This window comes from Lithobates pipiens, unplaced genomic scaffold (assembly GCF_037356315.1).
Source record: "Lithobates pipiens isolate NorthernLeopardFrog02 unplaced genomic scaffold, aLitPip1_a1.2 Scaffold_19, whole genome shotgun sequence".
Classification (NCBI taxonomy): Eukaryota; Metazoa; Chordata; class Amphibia; order Anura; family Ranidae; genus Lithobates; species Lithobates pipiens.
The window spans coordinates 564,650,153-564,672,496 of record NW_027507764.1 but is presented as its reverse complement, the minus strand read 5'-3'; the positions used below and the strand labels follow the sequence as shown (position 1 = coordinate 564,672,496).

Genomic DNA, 22,344 nt, shown 5'->3' with positions numbered 1-22,344 from the left:
CAAATCAACGCAGTGACGTCACTGCACGCCCTTTCAGACGCGTTTTGTCATACGCAGAAGTCTTCAATGGGGATAGGGGTCCTGTACCAGCGGCCACCTTTGACTCTTACCTTTTCTCTCCTCTATATTTGCCCCCCGCCCCACCACACTGATCCCCCTGCTGACGGGGCCCCTGTGTGCCCACTGGTAGCCCCTGTCGGGGGCCCTGGGGGTATTTGTAGGGGGGGGGGGATTTCTGCTGGTAGAGGAACATGATTTTTAATGGGAGGGGTGGGGTTAAGTGCTGGGATGAGGAAGAAGGGGGGATTTGTGCACTGCCTCAAATCATTTGGTGGAGGGGGGATTATGGTGTGGGGTTGTTTTTCAGGAGTTGGGTTTGGCCCCTTAGTTCCAGTGTTTGACCCCTTAGTCGAACATCAGTGCCTGACCTCATAAATGCGCTTCTGGAAGAATAGCCAAACATTCCCAGAGACATACTCCTAAACCTTGTGGACAGACTTCCCAGAAGAGTTGAAGCTGACTCAATATTGAACCCTACGGACTAATGCCCCATACACACGGTCGGATTATCCGACGGAAAATGTGCGATCGGATCTTGTTGTCAGAATATCCAACCGTGTGTGGGCTCCATCTGACTTTTTCTGTTGGATTTTCCGACGCACAAAGTTTGAGAGCAGGATCTAAGATTTTCCGACGACAATATCCGATCGCATAAATTCCGATCGTGTGTAGACAATTCCTACGGACAAAGTGCCATGCATGCTCAGAATAAATTAAGAGATGAAAGCTATTGGCTACTGGCCCGTTTATAGTCCCGACGTATGTGTTTGACGTCACCTCGTTCAGAACGATCGGATTTTCTGACAACTTTGTGCGACCGTGTGTATGCAACACAAGTTTCGGCCAAAATCCATCGGAAAAAAGCCAACGTACTTTGTGGTTGGAATGTCCGACCGTGTGTACAGGGCATAAGACTAGAATGCCATTAAAGTTCATGTGGGTGTAAAGGCAGCCGTCCCAATACTTTTGACAATATAGTGTAATTGTGTATGTGCCATAACACATCCAGTGCCATATGTGCTTTCCATTCCCATTGTCTCATCTACTCTTAGCAGACATAAAAATTCACCTGTCATATATCATAAATTCCCATTCGCCAGCATTCGCAGAAATTTTCAGTGATCAAATTCTCCAAGTGTACTAAAAAAACAAAACTATTTTTTGATAGTGTAACACAATTTTACATTAATCACTTAAAGAGGAGCTCCAGTCTCCCCCAAAAAATTTAAAGTCAGCAGCTACAAGTACTATAGCTGCTGACTTTTAATATAAGGACATTTATCTGTCCAGGGATCCAGCAATGTCCTTACCTGAGCCTATTCTTCAGTTGTTACTTTACTGTATATGTCCCAGTATGCTACGGGGGAAGCAGGAGGGGCCAGACAGCCTCATAGATCGCCGTGGCGATTGATCTGAGCAGGAAGTGGGAGCGGGTACCTGTCAAAGCCAAGTACCCGCTCCCCCCCAAAAAGTGCTAAATATGGCAGTGGAGGGGGAAGGGCGCAAACAAGCAGAGCTTCCCCTTTTGGTTGGAGCTCTGCTTTAAATGCCTCAGTAATTGTGTTCACATATATTAGTGAATCTCAGTGCAAAACCTTAAATACCCAAGTGACTAAAGAAGTTGTCAAGTCAGAAGGTTTTTTTTATCTTAATGCATTCTATGCATTAAGACCAAAACTTTCTGTGTGCAGCAGCCACCCCAGCACCCCCTAATTCTTACCTGAGCCTCGTCTCTGTCCAGTGATGTCCACGAGTCACTCGGCCATACAGGAATCTCCCTCCTGATTGGCTTAGACACAGCAGCGGCGCCATTGACTCCCGCTGCTGTCAATCAAAGTCAGTTAGCCAATCAGGGGAGAGAGGGGCAGGGCCGAATGGCATCTCCATGTCTGAATGGACATATAGAGTTGCAGCTCGGCTCTGTTGCCCCCACAGCAAGCCGCTTACTGTGGGGGCACTCAACAGGAGGGGCGGGCCTGGAGCACCGAAGAGGGACCTGAGAAGAGGAGGATCCAGGCTGCCCTGTGCAAAACCAACTGCAAAGAGCAAGTAAGTATAACATGTTTGTTTTTTGTTTTTTTTAAACGAGACTTTACAATCACTTTAAAATCAATGCATCCACTACCATATGCTGATATATCTTACCAAAAAGAATCACCCACCACATGCTCATTCAGTTCACTCCTCAATCTCCACCACCCCTCCCAAGTTTAAAGGGGTTATAAACGTAATTTTTTTTTAACTGCTTAAGGACCGCCTCCTGCACATATACGTCGGCAGAATGGCACAGCTGGGCACAATCGCGTACCTGTACGTGGCTCTTTAAGTGCCCAGCCGTGGATCGGGAGCGCGCAGCCGGTGGAGCGCTCCCGACCCCGGTCCTGAGCTCCGTGACCGCGGGACCAGCGGACCCGATGGCCACTGGTGTCCCGCGATCGGGTCACAGAGCTGAAGAACGCGGAGAGGTCTGTGTAAACAAACCTCTCCCTGTACTTCCTACTGTGGCTGTCACCGATCGTCTGTTCCGCTATGGGGAAAGACGATCAGTGATGTCACATGCCAGGCCACGCCCCCTACAATAAAAAAAACACATAATGTCACACATAACCCCTCCTCCCCCCCTAGTGGTTAACTCATTCACTGCCAGTGTCATTTACATAGGAATCAGTGCAGTTAAATAGCATGGTCCCAAAAATGTGTCAAAAATGTCCGATGTATCTGCCATAATGTCGCAGTCACAATAAAAATCTCTGATCACCACCATTACTAGTAATATATATATTTTTTGGGGATATTTATTATAGCAAAAAGTAAAAAAATATTGCATTTTTTTTCAAAATTGTCGCTCTATTTTTGTTTATAGCGCAAAAAAATAAATAAAAGGTGATCAAATACCACCAAAAGAAAGCTCTTTTTGTGGGAAAAAAAGGACGCCAATTTTGTTTGGGAGCCACGTCTCACGACCGCGCAATTGTCAATTAAATAGACGCAGTGCCGAATCGCAAAAAGGGACTTTCTCTTTTGGCTGCAAATTGGTCCGGGGCTTAAGTGGTTAAATAACAAACATGTTATACTTACCTCCACTGTGCTGCTCGTTTTGCACAGAGTGGCCCTGAACCGGCTCTTCTGGGGTCTCTCGGCAGCTGTCCCGGCTCCCCCTCGCAAGGACTTTTCACATTCATGCAAGCTCCCTCGCATGGTGAAGAGTGCTTGCGGGTGTGTTTCCGTGATACACTTGGCGGCTATAGCCGCTCACTGTAGCACTCGGCCCCGCCCCCCGCGCCGCATCATTGGATGTGATTGACAGCAGCGCAAGCCAATGGCTGCGCTGCTTTCAATCCATCCACTGTAACCAATCAATGGCCAGGCTGAGCGGTGAAGAGGATGTCGGGGGCGAGCGCAGGACCTTCAAGGGGTCAGGTAAGTAAAACGGGGGGGCTGGGGGTGCCGGCATTGTTGGATGTTTTTTCACCTTAATGCATAGAATGCATTAAGGTGAAAAAACTTTTACCTTTACAACCCCTTTAATGTTCTCAGTAAAATAACAGATGATTACTATGCAAAAAATATAAAAAAAAAGTATCATAGTGCAGCAACTTCACATTCAAACCCATTTTCTTTACCACCTATATGCTTACGTATATTGGAATTTGAATATAGATCAATAAATAGAGGGCGAGTTTCATAACCAAGATTATATTGCTAAAAGTGAAAAATCATCTCTAATCGTGTAATATACAACAAAAGATTTTCTAAGAATTTTTATATATGCCTCCAAAAGTACATATAAAGAAATAAAACCAATTTTTATTACAATAGCAAAATAAAAACATGATTTTACATACCACTATCAGCCATCCATCTTAATTGTAATGTCTATAGGCTCAACGTGACAGGGTCATCGCGGGAAACCTCGCTTCTTCAGGACCTCACAGACCTCAATTATATCTGCATGTGATATCAATAATAAAAGCAATAAAAAATAAGCAAAATAAGCAAAATAAACAAATCAATTGCAAAAAAGAAGCAGCAGAAGGGGAAAAAAAATATTAGCTACTCACTAACCATTACAACCAAATAAATCATTTAATGTCACCTCGAGGGATTATCATCCGAATATATCAATCCTACGGTTGGATTCCAAGTCAAGATCTGAGCGGCCCGTGGAGGAAAGAGGGAGACCGACCGCGGTGAGCAAAAAAGGACATCCAAATTTAGGAGAACTAAAATTGATAGATAATGAGGTTTAAATGAAATCATATTACATCATATCCAACGCTGGATATTGGTTATATTTTTTTTTATTGAAGTCTATGTACTTTTGGAGGCATATATAAAGTCCCAGAAATGATTTTGATGTATATTATGGAATTTGAATATACTACGTTATATTTTGGTTTTTGCTTTGTTTTTGTTATATTTTTGTTGATATAAGGTTTTGAGGAAGATTTAAAGGTAAAGAGAAGACTTGTTAGCAGTTTTTGAACCCAAGCTTTATTTGGACCCACATGCACTTGCTTCTGGTGAGAGTTTAACCACTTAAGCCCCGGACCATTTTGCTGGCCAAAGACCAGACCACTTTTTGCGATTCGGCACTGCATAATTTAACTGACAATTGCGCGAGCGTGCGATGTGGCTCCCAAACAAAATTGACGTCCTTTTTTTTTACCACAAATAGAGGTTTCTTTTGGTGGTATTTGATCACCTCTGCAGTTTTTATTTTTTGCGCTATAAACAAAAAAATAGCAAAACTTTTGAAAAAAAATGCATTATTTTTTACTTTTTGCTATAATAAATATCCCCCAAAAATGTCTAAAAAAAATTTTTTGCCCTCAGTTTAGGCCGATACGTATTCTTCTACATATTTTTGGTAAAAAAATCGCAATAAGTGATTATTGATTGGTTTGCGCAAAAGTTATAGCGCTTACAAAATAGGGGATAGATTTATGGCATTTTTATTAATGATTTTTTTACTAGTAATGATCAGCAATTTTTTATTTTTATTGTGACTGCGACATTATGGTGGACACATTGGACATTTTTGAGACTATTGCCATTTATACAGCAATCAGTGCTATACAAATGCACTGATTCCTGTGTAAATGACACTGGCAGTGAAGGAATCAGCCACTAGGTGGCAGTGTAGGGGGTTAAGTGTGTCCTAGGGTCGTGTTGCTAACTGTGGGGGGCGTGGCTGTGTTTTACACATCACTGATCTCTGCTCCAATCACAGGGAGCAGAGATCAGTGACACTGTTGCTAGGCAGAACGGGGAGATGCTTGTTTACTTAGCATCTCCCCGTTCTTCCTCCCAGTGAGACGATCATGTACAATATAGGTGATTTCAATAGTTTAGTGGCAGGGGAGTTTACAGGCAGAAAAAAAAATGCTTTACTTGTGCATTTTGGAGAGAAGCTTTTGAGCATGCAAAATGCTTGTTAATGCTAGGTGTGTTCCCGCGTTAATGTATTCTAATGGCCAGAATTCTGGCCAATAGAATGTATTAACGTCAGACATGGGAACAGGTGCTGACGCACATTAAAGCAAATTGCAAAAAGCAGCTTTTTTACAGCATTTTTTTGCTGCTGCTAAACTCTTGTAGGAGAAAAAAATAAATGTCAAAAGCATACATGCATTGTACATAAAGACTAATATTTCACAAATAATGGGACTTTGGCAGGCCATACATACATTTCTTTCCTGCATCCACGGGCTGCGTGAAAAAAAAATAAACTTGATTGCTCCATCAACACACAGTGTTGGCAGGGGAATCCCTCCCCCCAAACCATTGTATTCTCCCGGTGGGGGAGGTAAGCCGCTTTCGCCGTCAGAAGACCGTGATCATTGCTAGCGGCTGTACCAGTGTGTATGCCCATACTTGGTTTGAATTGTCTATGGCCAGCCATAACAAAAAGACGTTTATAAGTGCTGGTATTGATTTATATATCTTGTACTCGCCGGGTTGAGGGAGGGAGGGCGGGCATGGTATTTCCAGCAGCTGTGGGAATCCATTTGGATTTCATCTGTACTCTCCGGTGGTTTGCATCATACCTATCTCACCACACCTTCAGTGTCACTTACAACTTTAATTTCTCCTATCCCTCCCTCGGGCCCCCTAAGGCTCTGTTCTTGGACCTCTCCTATTCTCGATCTACACCTCCCCCCTGGGTCAGCTAATAACCTCCCAAGGCTTTCAATATCATTTCTATGCTGACGACACCCAAATCTATCTCTCTACCCCCCAGCTCACTCCATCATTTCTTCACATATCACTGATTTACTAACAGACATATAAAACTGGATGTCACACCACTTCCTGAAACGTACAACGAAGTACAGGCTGGCAACTCCATAGAAAATATTTATTTGAGCATTACAGCAATAACATTGTCCAAAAAGCTGATGCGTTTTGGCCTTAGGCCTTCATCAAAAGCATTTGCTTTTGATGAAGGCCTAAGGCCGAAACGCGTCAGTATTTGGATGATGTTATTGCTGTAATGCTCAAATAAATATTTTCTATGGAGAAGCTGTCGAGTTGCCCACCTGTACTTTCTATGGATCTTTTGTGAGCTTAATTAGCCAGAGCGCCGACTACTCTACACACCAACTATACTATATAGCGGTAGAGCTTGGGTGAGTTGTTCTCTTGCTACTTCCAATCTATCCAAACCTGAGCTCATAATATTTCCTCCTCCACTTGCCCCTTCTCCTGTCTTCCCTGTCCAGATCAATGGCACAGCCATCAACCCACCGCGTGCCAGGGTGCTAGGGGTAACCCTGGACTCTAAGTTGTCCTTCCAGGCCCACATCCAATCCCTGTCCAAATCTCCAAGATACGCCCCTTCCTAACCAATGACACAACAGTGCTTCTAATTCACTCCCTGATCATCTCTCGCCTCGACTACTGCAACTCCCTTCTCATTGGCTTACTTTTACATAGGCTATGCCCCTTCTGTCAAGCATAAATGCTGCTGGCAGACTCATCCACCTTACCAACTGTTCAGTGCCTGCTACTCCTCTCTGCCAATCCCTCCACTGGCTTCCACTCACCCAACTAATTATATTCAAAATATTAACAACAACAAAGCCATCCACAACTCTTCCTCCAGCTACATCACTAACTTGGTCTCAAAATTTCTTCCAAACCACTCTCTTCGGTCCTCCCAAGACCTCCTACTCTCTAGCTCCCTTGTCACCTCCTCTCATTCTCGCCTCCAGATTCTCCTGAGCTTCTCCCATCCTTTGGAACTCTCTACCCCAATCTGTCCCACTATCTCCTAATCTATCCCTCTGTAGACGATCCCTGAAAACCCTTCTCTTTAAAGAAGCCTATCCTGCTTCTAACTAATACACTGTTCTTAGAATGGGGAAGTTCCTATGTAAACAAGGCATTTCCCGTTCTGCCTAGTGACATGACAGAGATCACTGCCCCCTCGGAAGCCCACCCCCCCCCCCCACAGTTGGAATCACTCCTTAGGACACACTTAACCCCTTGATCGCCCCCTAGTGTTTAACCCCTACCCTGCCAATGTCATGTACACAGTAATCGGTGCATTTTTATAGCACTGACCGCTGTATAAATAACAATGGTCCCAAAATAGTGTCAAAAGTGTCCGATGTGTTGGCCATAATGTCGCAGTCATGATAAAAATCACAGATCGGGGTGGGCACTGTGCTTCATGTGGGACTGTGAGAACCTCCAACCTTTTTGGAGGGAGGTCCATGGTCTCATCACACATATCACTACATTCACCTTGGATTTCTCCCCAGCCCAATTCCTCCTTCATCATACTTCCTTATCTAAAAAGAACTACTACAAATCTCTGGCCATGCACATGGTCAATGCAGCGAGGCTCTGTATCCCCAAGCACCTGGGGAATAAAAGTGACACCATTTATTTTTATTTTTTAAAAACAGTGTAAAAATAAAAGATAAAATAAATAGGGAAAAAATAAACATTTTAAATGCACCCCGTCCCGCCGAGCTCACGTGCAGAATTGAACGCATACATGACTAGCGCCCGCATATGAAAATGGTGTTCAAACCACACATGTGAGGTATCGCCGCGATCAGTAGAGCAAAAGTAATGATTCCAGCCCTAGATCTCCTCTGTAACTCAAAACATGCAACCTGTAGAATTTTTTTAAATGTTGCCTATGGAGATATTTCAGGGTAAAAGTTTGTCGCCATTCCACGAGCGGGCGCAATTTTGAAGCATGACATGTTGGGTATCCATTTACTCGGCGTAACATTATCTTTCACAATATATTTAAAAAAAAATTGGGCTAACTTTACTGTTGTCTTATTTTTTTTTTATTAAAAAAAGTGTATTTTTTCCAAAAAAAGTTGCGCTTGTAAGACCGCTGCGCAAATACGGTATGACAGAAAGTATTGCAATGACCGCCATTTTATTCTCTAGGGTGTCAGAAAAAAATGTATAATGTTTTGGAGGTTCTAAGTAATTTTCTAGCAAAATAAAAACAGTTTTTAACTTGTAAACAACACATCTAAAAAAGACGATCGGTCCTGGTAGTGGTTAAACTACAACTAAAAAAATGAATAAAAAATTCTCTACTGATCAAAAAATAAACATTTAACATTTTTTTTTTTTTTAGTATATGTACCTTTTTTTTGTAACTATCTTTACTTCAGTTTCCTGTTCTTTTTCCTTTTTTCCTGCACCTCCAGTGTGCTGGTCCTATATAATGCAGAGAATTGCGCCACGCAGTGACATGGACTCTGTCCTTAGCATCAGTCCCTTATGAATCCAGGGTGACTTGTTGATACCCCCCAGTGGATTAGATATATAAAAATTCTCTACTGATAAAAAAATAAACATTTAACATTTTTTTTTTGTATATATACCTTTTTTGTAACTATCTTTGCTTCAGTTTCCTGTCCTCTTTCCTTTTTTCCTGCACCTCCAGTGTGCTGGTCCTATATAATGCAGAGAATTATGCCGCGCAGTGACATGGACGCTGTCCTTAGCATCAGTCCCTTATGAGTCCAGGGTGTTGATACCCCCCAGTGGACTAGATATATAAAAATTCTCTACTGATAAAAAAAAATAAACATTTTTTTATTTTTTAGTATATGGTCCTTTTTTGTAACTATCTTTGCTTCAGTTTCCTGTCCTCTTTCCTTTTTTTCCTGCACCGCCAGTGCGCTGGTCCTATATAATGCAGAGAATTGCGCCGCGGAGTGACATGGACGCTGTCCTTAGCATCAGTCCCTTATGAGTTCAGGGTGTTGATACCCCCCAGGTGGACTAGATGCCCCCCCAGGGGGATTAGATGACCCCCTTAGGTGGACTAGATGTCCCGCCCCCCAGGTGGACTAGATGCCCCGCCCCTCAGGTGGACTAGATGCCCCCCCAGGTGGACTAGATGCCCTGGGATCACAAGGAGTGATTTTAAAAATGCTGTGCCTCATTCATCTTGGAAGAGGGCTGGAGGTTGAAACCACAGGAGGAGAAGGAGTGGATCACGAGAACGTGGAGAGGGCGACTACTGCTTTGGGACTTTCTGCTTAATTTCACCTTTAATTAAAAAATCAACATTTTAAAGAGGTTGAATACTTTCTCTTTAATTGTCAGGATGAACGCAAACATCAATTCTTCATGAATACTTCACTAAGTTTGTTTCTTGAGTTGCTTTAGGAGGATTGCATGTGGCGTTGAATTGCCCACACTGCATGATCTCACTGATCACCAGAGTGCAAGGGCCATCAATTATTTAAGCTGGATCCGTATGACTTTGGCACACGTTGCCTCGGTGCTTTCAGCTGAAGTTCTCGGGCTCAGGAGGTTCAATAGGAGTTGTATTTTATTTCTCTGTTTCTAGTGTTGAGATGAAACCATAATATTGTTTTTCCTTTTGAAGTGGCTGGATGGGAAGGAGATTGAGCGCTCGGAGCGAATTCAGGCCTTGCAGGATTATGGCCAAGTGCAGCATCAAATCAAAGAACAAGAGGAGGCTTACTCGCTGAAGAGGGCCAGAGAGAGAGAAGAGGCCCAAAAAAAATCCTCTGCAAAACAAAGCGCTCACAAGACACCGCCAGAGAGGAAACCGGGATTCGATGGACGCTGGTACACAGACATCAACAACACCCTGTATGTCAAACACTGAATTTCTCTTGCTTGATTTTATAGAATACAGTATAATTATCAGTCACACAGTCTTCAAATGTTCTTTTAGGTTCTTCTAGCTTTACATGTCAATTTGATTACCCGTATTTATCGGCGTATAACACGCACAGGTGTATAACACGCACAGGTGTATAACACGCACATTCATTTTAAGCCCTTGTACACACGGTCGGATATTCCGATGGACAATGTCCGATAGGACAGTGTTGTCGGATAACCCCTTCCCGCCGAGCGTACGCAGATCTGCGTACTCGGCTTCCGGGGGGTATACCGGGATGATGCCCGCACCTGCAGGCATCATCCTGGTACCGTTTTTTTCAGCGGGCGATTGGCTTCCCAGCCATAACAACCGAAGCGGCTAAAAGCCGCTCGGCTGTTATGCCGGAGGAGTGGGAGGGGACGTCCCCCCCTCCCGTCTCTTCCCGCCACTGTTACCGGTGCTCCCGCTCGATCAGGAGCACCGATTCACGTTCCGACGCCTCCGGCTGCTGGGGAGGAACTGGAACGAAGCCGTAATCGGCTTCGTTCCAGTATCCTAATAGTAAACACGGAAGCGACGTCATGACGTCACTTCCCGTTTACTCGGCTGCCAATGACGCTGATTTTAAAAATATATACGGTATTCAGAATCGACGTTTTCGGCGATCTGAATACATTGAAGTGTAAAGGAGGGGTGGGGGGTCTTTTAGACCCCCCCGATCCCTCCATAAAGAGTACCTGTCACCACCTATTACTGTCACAAGGGATGGTTACATTCCTTGTGACAGCAATAAAAGTGATCATTTTTATTTTATTTTTTAAACAATTTATTCATTTTCAAATAAATAAAAAAAAATAAAAAATTTTTTTAAAGCGCCCGCCGTCCCCGCGAGTTCGCGAAGCAAAGAAAACGCATACAGAAGTCGCGTCCGCATATGTAAACGGTGTTCAAATCACACATGTGAGGTATCGCCGTGATCATCAGAGCGAGAGCAATAATTCTAGCACTAGACCTCCTCTGCAATGCTAACCTGGTAACCGTAAAAAAAAAATTAAAGCGTCGCCTATTGAGATTTTTAGGTACCGTACTTTGTCGTCAATCCACGAGTGCATGCAATTATAAAGTGTGACATGTTTGGTATCTATTTACTCGGCGTAACATTGTCAACTTGTCTATAAAATTTTCTGACAACATGCTCTGATCAGACTTTGTCCGATCATGTGTAGAGAATTCTGATCGGACAAAGTGCCACGCATGCTCAGATCAAATTCCTACACCAAAGCTATTGGCTACTAGCCTGAACGTAGTCCCGTCCTAACGAAATAACGTCATCACGTTAAGTACGATCGGATTTTCTGACAACTTTGTCCGACTGTGTGTATGCAACAGTTTCGGACAAAATCCGTAGGACAAAATCCATCGGACAAAATCTGACGGATTTGGTTGTCGAAATGTCCGACCGTGTGTACAAGGGCTAAGAGGGTAGTTTCAGGGAAAAAAAATTAATATTTGTATTGGCGCATAACACGCACGTGCTATTTGCACCTGATTTTCATGGTGAAAAAGTGAGTGTTATACGCCAATAAATACAGTAGCTAAAAGCCTGAAGGTACCTTCATTTTGAATGTTTTAGATAAAGACAAGTACAGTAGATATAAAAAGTCTAAACATCCCTGTTAAAATGTCAAAAATGTCTGTGATGTAAAAAAAAATAAAACAAAGATAAATAATTTCACCTATAAACCTAAACCTATAGACCTATAAACTGTACAACTCAATTGAACAACAAACTGAAATCTTTTAGGTAGAAGGAAGTAATAATAAAATAATACGGTTGCATAAGTGTGCACACCCTTAAACTAATACTTTGTTGAAGCACCTTCTGATTTTATTCCAGCACTCGCTCTTTTTGGGTATGAGTCTGTCAGCATGGCACATCTTGACTTGCCAATATTTGCCCGCTCTTCTTTGCAAAAACACTCCAAATCTGTTAGATTGCGAGGGCATCTCCTGTGCACAGCCCTCTTCAGATCACCCCACAGATTTTTAATCAGATTCAGGTCTGGGCTGGGCCATTCCAAAACTTTAATCTTCTGAAGACATTCCTTTGTTGATTTTTATATATGCTTTGGGTCTTCATACAAAAGATGAAGTTCCTCTTCATGTTCAGCTTTCTAGCAGAAGCCTGAAGGTTTCGTGCCAATATTGACTGGTATTTGTAACTGTTCATAATTCACTCTACTTTGAGTAAGGCCCCTGTTCCAGCTGAAGAAAAACAGCCCCAAAGCATGATGCTGTCACCACCATGCTTCACAGTGGGTATTGTGTTCTTTTGATGATGTGCAATGTTGTTTTGGGCCAAACATATATTTTGGAATTATGGCCAAAAAGTTCAACCTTGGTTTTATCAAACCATAACCTATTTTCCCACATGCTTTTGGGAGACTTCAGATGTGTTTTTCCAAATTTAGCTGGGCTGGAATGTTTTTCTTCTTAGGAAAAGGCTTCAGTCTTGTCACTCTACCCCACAGCCCAGACATATGAAGAATACGGGAGATTGTTGTCACGTACTACACAGCCAGTACTTGCCAGATATTCCTGCAGCTCCTTTAATGTTGCTGTAGGCCTCTTGGCAGCCTCCCTGACAAGTTTTCATCTCGTCTTTTAATGAATTATGGTAATGTCACTGTTGTGCCATATTTTCTCCACTTGATGATGACTGTCTTCACTGTGTTCCATGGTATATATAATGCCTTGGAAATTCTTCTTTACCCTTCTGACTGATACCTTTTAACAATGAGATCCCTCTGATGCTTTGGAAGCTCTCTGCAGACCATGGCTTTTGCTGTAGGATGTGACTAAGAAAATGTCAGGAAAGACCTACTAGAACGGCTGAACTTTGTTTGGGGGTTAATCAGAGGCACTTTAATGATGGAAGGTGTGTAGTGACATGAGTTTGTATATGATTGCTTAACTCTCAACACAGCTACATCCCCAGTTATAAGAGGCACACTTATGCAATCATATTATTTTATTTTTTTATTTTTACCTCCCCCAGCCCCCCCCCCCCCTAAAAGATTTCAGTTTATTGTTCAACTGAGTTGTACAGTTTTTAGGTCACATTAAAGGTTGGAAATTTCTGAAATGTTTTTTCTTTATCTATTTTTTTTTTACATCACAGAAACCAGACATTTTAACAGGGATGTGTGGACTTTTTATATCCATTGTACATTTTCACTTTTTTTTTATTGGTGTTCCAGCACCATCCCAATAAAAAGGAGAACCACCATTACTCAATTGAAGATCAAAGTGTAGCACCCTCCTAGTTAGGTGCTAGGCTCTCGGGTAAATGTAGTTCTTTTTTGAGCTCTTCTGTAATCAGTGGAACGGTTGCCGATTGCTTTGGACTGATCAGGGTCTTACATGCAGCAGGCTCGATTGCTTCTCCCTGAATTCTGGAAGTTTCCAGAACATAGGAGTGGAGCAGTTTAAATGAATAGACTCAATACTTATGAAGTATCCGCCAATCCCTGGGGAGGTTTGTCCAAACCAGACAACAAAATACCGCTCAGGTTTGGTATATAATGGTTTACTTACAGGTACTGACCCTGGCTTGCTACCGCAGTGCCATGCAAATGAGAAGTAAACTGGTCACGCACTGCAGTTGTATTCCAATAAAACGTCCTTCATTCTTCAAACACAGGACAATAGCGCAGGATAGGTTACAGTTGACATGTTTCACACGTAGAAGGGCTTAGTCGTAACCCATGACTAAACACTCCTACGTTACAAACATGTCAACTGTAACCTATCCTGCACTGTTGCCCTATTAGAAGAATAAAAGATAAAGGATTACAACTTTGGTGTGCGACCAGTTTTCTTCGCATTTGCCTGGGGAGGCATGCCCAGTAGATGGCTGCAGAGCACATGTACTATTTAGTTTTGGGCTGTAGCAGTCTGTGTTCTTGTCCAGGAGGAGAAGATCCCGGCCTGAAGGGCTGCTGCCCCTCTCAGGCAGTTCAGCTGACATTTACCAGGAGCTCATTGAGGTCCCAGTTATGCTAAAGCTGGGGGGCCTATTTTGCTAAGAAACTCTGAAGCTAAAGAAGGGGGATTTAAAATAGGATCCGGTCTGGAGAGTCCTCTAAGGAAATGCCTGCCTGACCCTGGAAGGAGGCATCCAAATGCCCAAGGACTTGTGAGTACAGACCTAAATGCAGAATCTGGGTGACTGTTGCTGCTGTTAACACCCTGGTGCACTAATACTAAGGCTTGCCTGGCCTGGGTCATTGCTTATGGTGTGCCAGTGTTGTTTATATCCTGAGCTATTGTTAAAGAGACTGTTCTAAGAAATAGCTATAGAGTGAAAAGCGTCCTCTTATTCTTATAGCTGTCTCAGCGATCACATAATCAGAAGCCCGTCTTACTAGCTCCTCATCGTTGCTGAGTTTACAGCACAGACTTTTTTTTTTTATAGAAAATTATTAATGTGGAATTTACACTCACCGGCCACTTTATTAAGTACACTTGTTCAATTGCTTGGTAACAAAAAATTGCTAATCAGCCAATCACATGGCAGCAACTCAATGCATTTAGGCATCTAGACATGGTGAAGACGACTTGCTGAAATTCAAACCAAGCATCCGAATGGGGAAGAACGGGTATTTAAGTGACTTTGAATGTGGCACGGTTGTTGGTGCCAGACGGGCTGCTCTGAGTATTTCAAAAACTGCTGATCTACTGGGATTTTCACACACAATCATCTGTAGGGTTTTCAAAGAACGGCTAGAAAAAGAGAAAATATCCAGTGAGCAGCAGTTGTGTGGAGGAAAATGCCTTGTTGATGTCAGAGGTGAGAGGAGAATGGGCAGACTGGTTCAAGATGATAGAAAGGCAAGAGCAACTCAAATAACCCCTCCTTACAAACAAGGTATGCAGAATGCCATCTCTGAATGCACAACACATTGAACCTTAAAGCAGATGGGTTACAGCAGCAGAAGACCACACCGGGTGTCACTCCTGTCAGCTAAGAACAGGAAACTAAGGCTACAGTTCGCACAGGCTCACCAAAATTGGACAAAAATGTTGCTTGGTCTGATGAGTCTTGATTTAACCAGTTGCCGACCGCCGCACGACGATGTACGTCGATAGCATGGCACGGGCAGGCATATTGGCGTACATGTACGTCCCTTGCCTCCCGCGGGTCGGGGGCCCGATCGGGCCCCCGCCCGGTGCCTGCGGCGGTCGGTATTCGTGCGGGAGCGATCCCGGACGAGGGGACGGCCATTCGTTCATGGCCACCCCCTCGCGATCGCTCCCGACGAATAGGAATCCCCCGTGACATCACTTCCTCTCCTGTAATGTAAACACAGGAGAGGAAGTGATGTATTCTCTCCTCCGTGTCGGTATTTTTCGTTCCGACACGGAGGAGAGCGGATCGGTGAGTTGCACCAACACTCTACACACACAGTAGAACATGCCAGGCACACTCACACCCCCCCTTTACCCCCCGATCACCCCCCCAATTACCCCTGCCCCCCAGTCACAGTGACACCAATGTCATTTTTTTTTTTTTTTTTTTTTTTTTTTGCATTGGTGTCATTTGTGACTGTAATAACTGTTAGGGCAGTTAGAGTTAGCCCCCTTTAGTTCTAATGTACCCCCCTAACCCCCCCAATAAAGGTTTAACCCCGTGATCACCCCCCGTCGCCAGTGTCACTAAGGCTGGGTTCACATTGCAGCGGTTTATGAGAACGAATGTGATTCGCACCGCACTGCAGTGCAAATCACATCCGATCTCTGTGCGATTCGAGTTCAGCCATTCGCCGCACCCGCCGCACCCGCCACACCCGCCGCACCCACCGCAAATTCGCACGAGACCCTTTTTTTGGCTCGCAGCAGAATCGGATCGCATGGGTGTTCACACCATGCGATCCGAGTTTGCAGATCGCACTGCGATATGCGAACTGATCTGGGGGTGTCAGTAACATTTCACTGACACTCCCAGCAGTTCGCATAGGGCAGTGTGAACTGCCGCCGGGAGGCATGCGATGCGGGAACCCGCCGCGGATTTGCGGCGTTTCCGCATCGCTCCAGTGTGAACCCAGCCTAATAAGCGATCATTTTTCTGATCGCCGTATTAGTGTCACAGGTGACGCTAGTTAGGCAGGTAGGTATTTAGGTTCGCCGCAGCTTTTTATAGCGCCGGGGACCCCCATATACTACCGCATAAAGCCCCCTGATTGCCCCCTAGTTAACCCTTTCACCAGTGATCACCATATAACTGTTACAGGTGACGCTGGTTGGTTAGTTATTTTTTATAGTTTCAGGGCACCCGCCATTTATTACCTAATAAAGGTTTAACCCCCTGATCACCCGGCGGGTGTCATTTGTGACTAATAACTGTTAGGGCAGTTAGGGTTAGCCCCCTTTAGTTCTAAGGTACCCCCCTAACCCCCCCAATAAAGGTTTAACCCCGTGATCACCCCCCGTCGCCAGTGTCACTAAGGCTGGGTTCACATTGCAGCGGTTTATGAGAACGGATGTGATTCGCACCGCACTGCAGTGCAAATCACATCCGATCTCTGTGCGATTCGAGTTCAGCCATTCGCCGCACCCGCCACACCCGCCGCACCCGCCGCAAATTCGCACGGGACCCTTTTTTTGGCCCGCAGCAGAATCGGATCGCATGGGTGTTCACACCATGCGATCCGAGTTTGCAGATCGCACTGCGATATGCGAACTGATCTGGGGGTGTCAGTAACATTTCACTGACACTCCCAGCAGTTCGCATAGGGCAGTGTGAACTGCCGCCGGGAGGCATGCGATGCGGGAACCCGCCGCGCATTCGTGGCGTTCCCGCATCGCTCCAGTGTGAACCCAGCCTAATAAGCGATCGTTTTTCTGATCGCTGTATTAGTGTCACAGGTGACGCTAGTTAGGCAGGTAGGTATTTAGGTTCGCCGCAGCTTTTTATAGCGCCAGGGACCCCCATATACTACCGCATAAAGCCCCCTGATTGCCCCCTAGTTAACCCTTTCACCAGTGATCACCATATAACTGTTACAGGTGACGCTGGTTGGTTAGTTATTTTTTTATAGTTTCAGGGCACCCGCCATTTATTACCTAGTCTCACTAGTGTACCCCTAAATTTAGGGGTGTCTACTTTCCAAAATGGGGTCATTTGGGGGGGGTTTGTGCCATCTTGGCATTTTATGGCCTTCAAAACTGTAACGCCCTTAGAAAGCCTGAAGGCGGTGCTTGGTTTTCGGGGCCCCGTACGCGGCTAGGCTCCCAAAAAGTCCCACATATGTGGTATCCCCGTACTCAGGAGAAGCAGCAGAATTTATTTTGGGGTGTCATTTCACATATGCCCATGGCATGCGTGAGCAATATATCATTTAGTGACAACTTTGTGAAAAAAAAAAAAAAAAAAAAAAAGTTTGTAATTTTCCCGCAACTTGTGGCAAAATATAAAATATTCCATGGACTCAACATGCCTCTCAGCAAATAGCTTGGGGTGTCTACTTTCTAAAATGGGGTCATTTGTGGGGGTTTTGTGCCATCTTGGCATTTTATGGCCTTCAAAACTGTAATAGGTAGTGAGAAGTGAACTCAAAAATGTACGCCCTTAGAAAGCCTGAAGGCGGTGCTTGGTTTTCGGGGCCCCGTACGCGGCTAGGCTCCCAAAAAGTCCCACATATGTGGTATCCCCGTACTCAGGAGAAGCAGCAGAATTTATTTTGGGGTGTCATTTCACATATGCCCATGGCATGTGTGAGCAATATATCATTTAGTGACAACTTTGTGAAAAAAAAAAAAAAAAAAAAAAGTTTGTAATTTTCCCGCAACTTGTGGCAAAATATAAAATATTCCATGAACTCAACATGCCTCTCAGCAAATAGCTTGGGGTGTCTACTTTCTAAAATGGGGTCATTTGTGGGGGTTTTGTGCCATCTTGGCATTTTATGGCCTTCAAAACTGTAATAGGTAGTGAGAAGTGAACTCAAAAATTTACGCCCTTAGAAAGCCTGAAGGCGGTGCTTGGTTTTCGGGGCCCCGTACGCGGCTAGGCTCCCAAAAAGTCCCACATATGTGGTATCCCCGTACTCAGGAGAAGCAGCAGAATTTATTTTGGGGTGTTATTTCACATACGCCCATAGCATGTGTGAGCAATATATCATTTAGTGACAACTTTGTGTAAAAAAAAAAAAATTTTTTTTTTGTCATTATTCAATCGCTTGAGGCAAAAAAATAAAATATTCAATGGGCTCAACATGCCTCTTATCAATTTCCTTAGGGGGTCTACTTTCCAAAATGGGGTCATTTGGGGGGGTTTTGTACTGCCCTGCCATTTTAGCACCTCAAGAAATGAGATAGGCAGTCGTAAACTAAAAGCTGCGTAAATTGCAGAAAACGTACCTTAGTTTGTAGATGTGACAACTTTTGCGCAAACCAATAAATATACAATTATTGACTTTTTTTTTACCAAAGACATGTGGCTGAATACATTTTGGCCTAAATGTATGACTAAAATTGAGTTTATTGGATTTTTCTAATAACAAAAAGTAGAAAATATCATTTTTTTTCAAAATTTGCGGTCTTTTTACGTTTATATCGCAAAAAATAAAAATCGCAGAGGCAATCAAATACCATCAAAAGAAAGCTCTATTTGTGGGAAGAAAAGGACGCAAATTTTGTTTGGGTACAACATTGCATGACCGCGCAATTACCAGTTAAAGCAGCGCAGTGCCAAAGTGTAAAAAGACCTCTGGTCATTTACCAGCAAAATGGTCCGGTCTGAAAGTGGTTAAGCTGCGACATTCAGATAGTAGGGTCAGAACTTGGCGTATCAATGGTTCAGGCTGGTGGTGTAATGGTGTGGGGGGGGGGGGATATTTTCTTGGCACACTTTGGACCCTTTAGTACCAATTGAGCATTGTTTAAATTCCATGGCCTCCCTGAGTAGTGCTACTGACCATGTCCATCTCTTTATAACTACAGTGTCCCCATCTTCTGATGGCTCCTTCCAGCAGGATAATGCTCCATGTCACAAAGCTCCAATCATCTCACCACTGGACAATGAGGTCACTGCACTTCAATGGTCTCCACACTCACCAGATCTCATCCAATAGAGCACCTTTGGGATGTGCATAAAATTAGCAAATAAGCAAAGACTCCCCCTTAGTTCAGAGGAATGTGGGACTTCTTTAAACATCTGTCACTCCCTTAACAATGGAGGTGGGTCTACATATCAGAGGAATTGCATGCATTTGTTGCATTTGTTGCATTTGAGTAATGGGAAGAGTTCTGGGGGAAAGTTGGTATAGAGTGACCCCAGAAAGTATGCTGTATCAAAAATCAAATTTTTTTTGGACTCAAAGTATTACAATCAAAACAAAGAAATGTTGCAACCCTCCACCTAACACCAAAATTACAACGTTGTTCTTCGTTAAAATGATGCGCACACACGGCCCATGGGCACAACGCAAGTTGAACAAGTAAATTTGTCCTCTATTCAGGGAGGGATATCAGACAAGAGATTTGCTCAACTGAGCAGTATCAATCCTGTTTGTGTTCCTAGGAGCAGTGACAGACTCGTTCAATTAGAACTAATTGCTAGGGGGGTTATTTGAATGAGTATTACAACACTTAACACTTTAGCTACAGTATCTCACAAAAGTGAGTACACCCCTCACATTTTTGTAAATATTCTATTCTATCTTTTCATGTGACAACACTGTAGAAATGACACTTTGCTACAATGTAAAGTAGTGAGTGTGCAACTTGTATAACAGTGTCAATTTGCTGTCCCCTCAAAATAATTCAACACGCAGCCATCAATGTCTAAACCGCTGGCAGCAAAAGTGAGTACACCCCTAAGTAAAAATGCCCAAAGTGTCAATATTTTGTGTGGCCGCCATTATTTTCCAGCACTGCCTTAACCCTCTTGGGCATGCAGTTCACCGAAGCTTTATAGGTTGCCACTGGAGTCCTCTTTCACTCCTCCATGATGACATCATGGAGCTGGTGGATGTTAGAGATGTTGCTCTTCTCCACCCTTTTGAGGATGCTCCACTGATGCTCAGTAGGGTTTAGGTCTGGAGACATGCTTGGCCAGTCCATCACCTTTTACCCTCAGCTTCTTTAGCAAGGCAGTGGTCTTCTTGGAGGTGTTTGTGGTTGTTATCATGTTGGAATACTGCCCTGCGGCCCAGTCTCCAAAGGGAGGGGATCATGCTCTACTTCAGTATGTCACAGTACATGTTGGCATTCATGGTTCCCTCAATGAACTGTAGTTCCCCAGTGCTGGCAGCACTCATGTAGCCCCAGACTATGACACTCCCACCACCATGGTTGACTGTAGGTAAGACACACTTGTCTTTGTTCTCCTCACCTGGTTGCCACCACACATGCTTGGCACCATCTGAACCAAATACGTTTATCTTGGTCTCATCAGACCACAGGACATGGTTCCAGTATCCCATGTCCTTAGTCTGCTTGTCTTCAGCAAACTGTTTGCGGACTTTCTTGTGTATCATCTTTAGAAGAGGCTTCCTTCTTGGATGACAGCCACTGACAGGCTGACCCCCCACCCCTTCAACCTCTGCAGCAATGCTAGCAGCACTCATACATCCATTTCCCAAAGACAACCTCTGGATATGACGCTGAGCACATGTACTCAACTTCTTTGGTCGACCATGGCGAGGCCTGTTCTGAGTGGAACATGTCCTGTTAAACCGCTGTGGTCTTGTCCGCCATGCTGCAGTTCAGTTTCAGGGTCTTGGCAATCTTCTTATAGCCTAGTCCATCTTTATGTAGAGCAATAATTCTTTTTTCAGATCCTCAGAGAGTTCTTTGCCATCAGGTGACATGTTGAACTTCCAGTGACCAGTATGAGAGAGTGAGAGTGATAACACCAAATTTAACACACCTGCTCCCGATTCACACCTGAGACCTTGTAACACTAATGAGTCACATGACATCGGGGAGGGATAATGGCTAATTGGGCCCAATTTGGACATTTTCACTAAGGGGTGTATTCACTTTTGTTGCCAGCGGTTTAGACATTAATGGCTGTGTGTTGAGTTATTTTGAGGGGACAGCAAATTTACACTGTTATACAAGCTGTACACTCGCTACTTTACATTGTAGCAAAGTGTAATTCCTTCAGTGATGTCACATAAAAAGATAGAATAAATTATTTACAAAATGTGAGGGGTGTACTCACTTTTTTGTGAGATACTGTAAGTGTAAATAAGTTCCATACAATTTCCCCTTTGGTAGTTTCATCAGGTGAGGGCGCGCTAGTCTAACAATTAGATGTAGTGTGCAGCAGACACGTAGGACTGTGCGTCTGATAAGTACAATGAAGAAATGGATGGCTGCAATCCAAGGTACTGGAAAGTCCCTTTATTCTTGAGTCAAGGAAACATGGAATGACACCACAGGATGGTAGCAAATACAGATGCAGGTAGACGCGTTTCATACAGTGATAATGTGTAAGCATAGGGTCACTATGTGAAACGCGTCTACCTACATCTGTATTTGCTACCATCCTGTGGTGTCATTCCATGTTTCATTGACTCAAGAATAAAGGGACTTTCCAGTACCTTGGTGTGCAGCCATCCATTTCTTTAATGTATTCGTATGCAGCCGGCGAGCCGAGGCTTGAACCCGTAGGAGGAGTCCTTTCCCCAGCTTACCTGCTATTCATCACTCACCTAGAGCGGAGTTTCCTTTTCCTGTTGATAAGATAGTAGTTGGTCACTGGAGCCAAAAAGTTCAGTCTACAGTTGTACTTGGTCTGGTGGAGCCGGAGTCATGCATGAATGTGTTCTGAGTTGGCCGGCTCAGACAGTGACTGTGCGGAGTAAAGCTGGGCTGCAGGTCCGTGGTCTGCACAGAGATGTGTGTTATGCCGCGTACACACGACCGGACTTTCTGCCGGACTAGGTCCGACGGGATCAGCGTGTGGGTTAATCCGATCGTTTTTCTAAAAAAAAATCAGACGGACCTAGAAATAGAACATGTTTCAAATCTGTCTGACAGACTCAATTCCTATCGGGAAAAACGTTCGTCTGTGTGCTGGTGCGATGGACCAAATATGACGCAAGGGAAGCTATTGGCTACTGGCTATTGAACTTCCTTTTTTAGTC

At 44.0% G+C, this 22,344-nt stretch overlaps 1 protein-coding gene across 1 annotated transcript in view; it reads left to right on the top strand.

The window, feature by feature from the left end:
• DNAAF11 (dynein axonemal assembly factor 11) overlaps nt 1-22,344 on the top strand; it is a 150,849-nt gene that overhangs the window by 42,409 nt on the left and 86,096 nt on the right. The window contains exon 5 of the mRNA XM_077493362.1: nt 9,941-10,170. Coding sequence (XP_077349488.1) covers nt 9,941-10,170 — 230 coding nt within the window. The remainder of the gene's footprint in view (nt 1-9,940; nt 10,171-22,344) is intronic.